We start from the raw sequence: 7,955 nt of genomic DNA on the forward strand, positions 1-7,955 counted from the left end.
TAGTGGTATTGGTGGTTTTAGTGGTATTAGTGGTATTAGTGGTTTCAGTGGTATTAGTGGTATTAGTAGTTTTAATGGTTTCAGTGGTATTAGTGGTATTAGTAGTTTTAATGGTTTCAGTGGTATTAGTAGTTTTAATGGTTTCAGTGGTATTAGTGGTATTAGTACATGGTACAATATAAGGAGATTGCTAAATCTTGTTTAGTTTAGTTCAGAGTCACAGGCCCAATCTCTTGTGATCTGCCTGGATGCAGAGAAAGCCTTTGACAGAATTGAGTGGCTTCATTTACTGGGAGCTCTCTCTAAATTTAACCTAGGTGACAACTTTATTAAATGGACATCTCTTCTTTATGCTGCTCCATATGCATCAGTTATCACTAATAGTATGAGGTCCCCTTCTTTCATAGTGCGGCGTGGCTGTAGACAGGGCTGTCCTGCTTCACCTTTGCTCTTTGCCCTTGCGATCGAGCCCTTGGCTGAAGCCTTGAGAAATGACCCATTAGTGTCAGGTATAGAGATAGGTCCCATACATCATAAAATTTCTTTATATTGACATTTTATTATATCTCAGCAATCCAGAGACCTCTGTGGCCAGAGCAGTTGAGATAATTAACTCCTTCAGTCAGTTCTGAGGCTATAAGATTAACTACTCTAAATCTGACGGCCGGGCTCCACTGGCTGCAAACGTAACGGTGCATTCACACCAAAAGCGTCATGAGCATCATAAGCGGCCAGCAGCCATTCATTTTCAATGTACGCTTGCTACGAAGGGCGTCTGGAGCGTCGGCGGCAGCGAGCAGCACGATGCCTGCGACCGGAGCGTCACTGTGAAGTTGAGAGAAGCTCAACTTTATGCAAATGAGCAGCGACACCGCCGAAGCAGCAGCGAGCAGCAGCCAATTACAGACTGTGAATATTCTCAAGGCGGGACAGTGAAAGAAAAAGAAAGAGAAGACGAAAATGGAGGAGAAGTTGATTGTGGCGGTCTCTGGTTTCCCGGAGCTATATGATGTGTCTCTGTTTATTTACAGAGACATCCAGAAGAAGTCAGATGCCTGGAAAAGGGTATCTGAAATTGGTGGTTTGTCTGGTAAGTAAAATAGGCTTGTGTCGATCCTACGAGTCATCCTGTGCACAGCTGATCAGCCCCGCCCCTTGGCAGCCTTCTGCAAGCCCTGCCAGAGCTGCCAGGCAGCGCAATGCCAGTGACCTGAGCGACCGCTGGCGCTCATGACGCTTTTGGTGTGAATGTACAGTAAGCGTCACGTCAGCGTAGCGTATTCATTTGGGCTCCACTGATGGCGTACGGAAGCACCACGTAGCGAAGCCAGCGGGGTTGTTTACCGTTTGCTGAGCCGAGAGGCTGCATGTAGGCTGCATGAAATGAAAAGTTAAAGCATTTTCCACCTCCAACAACAAGCAGGTAGCAAACTCCACACACCTCGCATCAGTACTTTCCCACCCCTCGGATCGGCTTCATTGCCTGCATAGGCCTATTGACTTTTTTATTTTATTTTTTTTTATGCAGGGTTCCATAGAATACAATAAACAGTTTCAACTGTATTAAAATACATAGTTTAAACGGTAGGATCACGGATAAACATGGGTAAATGCATGAAAAAAATCATCACATATCACCTCTGATAATAGTTTATTCATTTAAAAACACATTGTGCTCGTTTAGCACACTATTTCGTGTAGTTTTTATCTGCTGGAGGGTCGCGTAGAGGAGCGTAGCGCAACAAAAGTAGAAGAGCCGCATAAAATAGAGAGTTGTCGCGCCGCTCCCGTTGCCGGTGGAGCTGCTGTAATTGATTAACAGGGGGGCGAGCTGCCACGGGACTCGTGCTGCAGACGTGTCGCACCGCTGACGTGCCCGGTGGAGCCCGGCCGTGAGGCAATGCCATTGACCCCTGAACTATCCGGGCCCCCTACTTGTTCTGCCCCTTTTCACTGGTCTTGAGCGTATATTCGCCCGGGAGAAAAATCGCTCGGGCTCCGAGTGACAGCAACAGAGAGATTTTTCGCTCATTGCTTGAGATGAGAAATCTCATCTGGAGCGGTATTTCGTTGGGTCCTGTCGCTTGCAGCTCAACGCTGATTGGCTGCCGGAATCCCAGAATCCCGGGGGGGTGCTTGACTGTCATGACATGTCAGCTTCATTAAAAGTATAGCTGCAAATTAAAAGCAACAATAGATGTAAAAACACACAGAGACAATGCATCTGTGATCAGTTCCCTAATTTAATTTTAACAATTTTTCCAATCTTCTCCAATTTCTCGTTTTATTTTATGGAAGTGATCAGTGATCAGTGCACTTGTCCTAGAGCTGCCACGACGGTTTTTATAATGCAAATAACTCTGCTTAGATAAAACCTACAAGCTTCTCTTCCTATGACTTTTACTAAAAATGTGTCTTGTATGTTTTCTGAAGCCTTTAAGGTACAAAAATGAAACACACTAGACTTCTGAAAATTTATACCTCCGACCGAAATTATACATTTTGATACATACAGGTGGCTATATACATATTGCAAAACTCTGTAAAAGTACACCAAAGCATACATTTTCGTTTCCAAATATTAATTTGAAAACGAAAACATTCATACTGTCAATAAAAAAACATTTTGTTAACAATAAAAAACGAATGTAATCTCAACAGTGACCGCGCCAGCCAGCAGGACTGCGGCGCTTGGAGGGGCGCTGTAATCCTGGCGGTCCCAGTGTAAAGCACCACGGACAGCATCAATGCATCTATCGCTGTAGCTCAGAGGCTCTGATGCCTGAGTCAGAGCATGTGAGCGGAGTTGGAGCTGGAGCTGCCTCAACCATAGGTTATTGGCAGGAAGAAAAATGGCTGCTGAAAAAACTGTCACTGTCAACTGCCTCCAAGCGCCGCAACGATCTGCCAGACCATCATATGTAACTTCATTGTTTATGCTGCCCGTGTGCTCAGAAGCACACAATGAATGAATTTTTGAGTAATTTCCGAGAAGTTATGATAAAATAAAATAAAAAGTATTACAGACTATAGAATAGGACTGACAACCTCTCCAATGTCTCATGTCAATTGATTAACAATATTTGTCGGCTTTTTATAATGCCTTTGTTTTTGCTGCTGCGCTGCCGCTGCATTGTGTCCCCAGTTGAAAGTGGCGATTTGCTAAATACATTCTACAATAACCGAAATAATTAGTGGAAACTTTTTTTTTAATTGATACTCCACCTCTCTGACATACTAACACACAGACACACACACACACACTGGAGAGGTTGTCAGTCCTATTCTATAGTCTGTAATACTTTTTTTTTTATTTTATCATAACTTCTCGGAAATTACTCAAAAATTCATTCATTGTGTGCTTCTGAGCACACGGGCAGCATAAACAGTGAAGTTACATATTATGGTCTGGCAGATCGTTGCGGCGCTTGGAGGCAGTTGACAGTGACAGTTTTTTCAGCAGCCATTTTTCTTCCTACCAATAACCTATGGTTGAGGCAGCTCCAACTCCGCTCACATGCTCTGACTCAGGCATCAGAGCCTCTGAGCTACAGCGATAGATGCATTGGCGCTGTCCGTGGTGCTTTACACTGGGACCGCCAGGATTACAGCACCCCTCCAAGCGCCGCAGTCCTGCCGGCTGGCGCGGTCACTGTTGAGATTACATTCGTCTTTTATTATTAACAAAATATTTTTTTATTGACAGTATGAATGGTTTTGTTTTCAGATAAATATTTGGAAACAGAAATGTATGCTTTGGTGTACTTTTACAGAGTTTTGCAATGTGTATACCTGTATGTATCAAAATGTATAATTTTCAGCCGCTGCCGCGGTCGGAGGTATAAATGTTCAGATGCATTGTCTCTGTGTGTTTTTACGTCTATTGTTGCTTTTAATTTGCAGCTATACTTTTAATGAAGCTGACATGTCATGAAAAACAAACTTTTCACCTTCAAATTCAAATTTTTCAATATCTGGAACCCTTTTTTGAACTATATTGGGGAAGATGGGGCCCATGCCCTTTGGAGGGGCTTGACTGGTTTGGCATGGTCTGAAATAACTGGGCACAGTCATTCTTAGTAGGTTATGATTTAGTCACTATATTTGATGACTCCCAATGCTACATTTTGTATCTGCGTTCTGTCTGTTTGACGCAGTGTGGGTGTTTTTGTTTCTTTTTTTTTCACTTTTTTTTCCCTCCCTCATCATTATTCATTCAGCCACTTATTTATTTATTTTATTATTATTATTATTATTTCCACGCAGTGATTTGTATGTCTTTTGTTGTCCTGATGTTTCTGTCTTGTTAACTTTAAAATTAATAAAAATTAGTGTAAAAAAGAAAAAACAAAAAAAGTACATGGTGTACTGCAGTACCTTGCCAGTAGTGCAGGTCGTACTGCATCTTTCCTCCACGAGTCTCGGTGCTGTGGAGAATCAGGTAGGCGTCTCCAGTGTAGAACCCTCCAATCAGACTCTCAGGAACAGGAACCAGATCCATGTTCTCCACCCGCCACACCTGAAGCCCCGCCTTCTTACCCGCACGGTCGAACTCTGGATGGCACACCATGATGTCACCTGCAGTAGGCAAAGCCAAACAACACCTGAACAACATGATATCATATGAAGTGGGCGGAGCCAAACAACACCTGAACACCATGGTGTCACCTGCAGTGGGCGGAGCCACACAACACCTGAACACCATAGTGTCACCTGCAGGGGGCAGAGCCACACAACACCTGAACAACATGATATCATATGAAGTGGGCGGAGCCAAACAACACCTGAACACCATGGTGTCACCTGCAGTGGGCGGAGCCACACAACACCTGAACACCATGGTGTCACCTGCAGTGGGCGGAGCCACACAACACCTGAACACCATAGTGTCACCTGCAGTGGGCGGAGCCACACAACACCTGAACACCATAGTGTCACCTGCAGTCCTGCAGTGGGCGGAGCCACACAACACCTGAACACCATAGTGTCACCTGCAGTGAGGAAGGATCCTCGACTTTGAGACACACCCACAGTCTCTGAAGTACAGTTCCCAGATTTTTAGCTAATTGTTTTAAACAGCAGCTGTGAACACGACGGCGTGGGCGACACACCTAAGTTTCTGTTTAAATAAACGTTTTGTTGTGTTGTGTCCGGGCTGAACACAGCTCATGATGTCACCTCCAATGGGCAGAGCCACACAACGCCTGAACACCATGATGTCATCCGTTTGATAGTGAGTCAAACCTTAATGGAAACTTTTAAAGTCCTCTTCATCTTTTTCTAATTTATTTAATGATGTGACTTTTTAAGTAAAATGACTTCTTAAAAAGTCGTTGATTTAAACAGTTTATTTACATTAAACGCTGACTCTTTAAATTAAATGATAACATTTGAGTAGTCATTGATGACCTGTGTGTCTGATCGACATGTTGCAGTCTGCAGAGCAGGAACTCGTAAAACCTTTCAGCTGTTGTTTTCGTCTCAAGTTTGTTTGTTAAAGACTAAAATAAACAAACATTAGTTCAGAGAAGAAAAAGTGAAAAGTTTCTGTGAGTTTAGTTCTGAGTTCAGCTGTCACAGCCTCTGTGGAAAAAACCAGCACAAACTGCAGCTGAGAGAAACAGGAAGTGACTCACCCAGAGAGACAGACAGGCAGAGACACAGAGAGACAGACAGACAGACAGAAGGTTTAAACAGAGCTTCTGGGGCCATATTCACAAAGCCTCCTCGCTCTGAGAACTTTCCTAAATCACTCCTGAGCTCAGACTCCTTACTGACAGTCAGGAGCTCTGTGAGAGAGTTCTCAGGATGTCGGTGAAGATTCTCAGTCATCCAGGTCATGGTAATCATAAGTGCTGTGTTGTAGGCAACTGGACTCACCCAAGAATCTCCTTCAGTTCTAAATGACTGGTACGAAGTTGCAGGCTATGAACCCTGTGTGGGTGGGAACCCTTACAGAGTCGTAGGGGTCATGTGAGCTCTTAGTTTTAGAGTTGGTACTCTGCAACTTGGTCCCAGTCATTTAGAACTGAAGGAGCTTCTTGGATGAGAGGCGAAACGTCCTCAAGAAACGCAAGCAAGTCCACTTGCCTACGATATAGCACATACGAGTTTTCAGGATGTTTGTGAATACGACCCCAGGTGTGTTAATTTGCTGCAGCTCTCAGGTAGAAAATCATGAGTTTTTCAGACCAGAAACTTTGAGCAAAAATGAACACATGAATGAATTCATCAGCTGTCTGTCTGTCTGTGAGCACAGAGTCAGTCTGAAGAAGAAAACCTGACATTTGGTTTCAGACAATGAACGGATGAATGACAGAATAAATTAGCAGCAGCAGGTGAAGGAGTGAAGTTTAAACTCACCGTTCGTGATCAGCTAGACACAAACTGCTGCAGTGACTCAGCTCACCTGAAACACTGACAAAGGAGGGAGGGGCTGTGGGGGAGGGGCTGCAGGTAACTCTACCTGTCCAACACATCATCATCAGTGTGTGTGTGTGTGTGTGTGTGTGTGTGTGTGTGTGTGTGTGTGTGTGTGTGTGTGAGAGACCCAGCGAGCCTGAAACTGTTCAGCTCTGACGACTGCTGAATAAATCAGCAGCACATACACACCATCTGTGTGTCACATATATGTTCTGTGTGTGTGTGTGTGTGTGTGTGTGTGTGTGTGTTCATACGTGTTCATACACAGCAGCAGCAGCAGGAGGATGACAGGGTGAACACCTCCTCTCTGTTTGTTCACATTTAAATATATGACACCATGAACACTTCACTTCCTGTTCTTCCCAAAAGGCTCGTTCGAGATGAACTGCGCCTGGCCTGGAAAGTAGACGAGAGCAGGCGGCCGCAGAAAACTAACCGGCATGCATTGTGCGCCGATCGCCGGTGATCGAATCTGCGCAGGACTGGCTAATCTTGAACAAACCTATTGTCTCTCTTTGTGTCACACCTGGAAACTTTGCATCTTAGGAATGCAAAGGAACGTCCCGCCCCCCTCTGCCTCTGATTGGCTCGTACTCGTTGCCTTGGTCGATGGGATTGGTGAGGGTGAGGGTGAGCACAAGTGAGATTAGGAATGTCAGGGTGAGCCAATCAGAGGCAGAGTAGGGCGGGACGTTCCTTTGCTGTCCCAGGGTTCCCACCTGAGCTGCAGCTCACAGAACCTGTCAGTCTGACCTCAGGGAATGAAAACACACAGTCAGATAAAAGGACATGATTTCCTCACCTGAGGTCTCATGTCTCAACACTGCGTACACACAGAACGAGTCCTGACGGAAGGGTACGCCCCCTCACACGCTAATGTTGTGATATATAAAAACAGACTTGAAACTCTGACCCGTGCTGACAGACATGTAGGAGACGTTAAACTGGTGACACAGGCGGCGAGGAGCGGCCTCATGGTGGAAAGTGACACATCATTTTTGGTGCACAGTCTGGGTCCTACACACAGTTTGATAAATGAGTCTGATGTGTTGTTAAATGTTTCATCATAAACTCAGAAGAAACACTTAAAACATGTTTCATGTTAACAGCTCTCACGTCTCATCATGTTGTTTTATTGACTTGTACGACATCTATTGCACGTCTGTCCGTCCTGGAAGAGGGATCCCTCCTCAGTTGCTCTTCCTGAGGTTTCTACCGTTTTTTTCCCCATTAAAGGGTTTTTTTGGGGAGTTTTTCCTGATCAGCTGTGAGGGTCATAAGGACAGAGGGATGTCATATGCTGTAAAGCCCTGTGAGGCAAATTGTGATTTGTGATATTGGGCTTTATAATCAGAATCAGAATCAGAATCAGAAATACTTTATTGATCCCCGAGGGGAAATTATTTATGTTACAGGTGCTCCTTGCAAGAGAGGAAAGATACGAGAAAATATAAGAAATTTAAACAGTAGTATTAACAAATATATAGTTAAATAAACAGGAATTATTAACAAACATAAACGTAAATAAATAT

At 44.3% G+C, this 7,955-nt stretch overlaps 1 protein-coding gene across 1 annotated transcript in view; it reads right to left on the reverse strand.

Annotated features, from left to right (window-relative positions):
- The window catches only part of LOC126394270 (gelsolin-like), a 23,860-nt gene extending 17,412 nt beyond the window's left edge, over positions 1–6,448 (reverse strand). Inside the window, exons 1-2 of the mRNA XM_050050983.1 lie at positions 6,364–6,448; positions 4,378–4,578 (exon numbers count right to left, since the gene is read on the reverse strand). Of these exons, the coding sequence (XP_049906940.1) occupies positions 4,378–4,570 (193 nt within the window). The 5' untranslated portion in view covers positions 4,571–4,578; positions 6,364–6,448. The remainder of the gene's footprint in view (positions 1–4,377; positions 4,579–6,363) is intronic.
- Between the last annotated feature and the right edge of the window lie 1,507 nt (positions 6,449–7,955).

Source organism: Epinephelus moara, chromosome 8 (assembly GCF_006386435.1).
Source record: "Epinephelus moara isolate mb chromosome 8, YSFRI_EMoa_1.0, whole genome shotgun sequence".
NCBI classification, from domain to species: Eukaryota; Metazoa; Chordata; class Actinopteri; order Perciformes; family Serranidae; genus Epinephelus; species Epinephelus moara.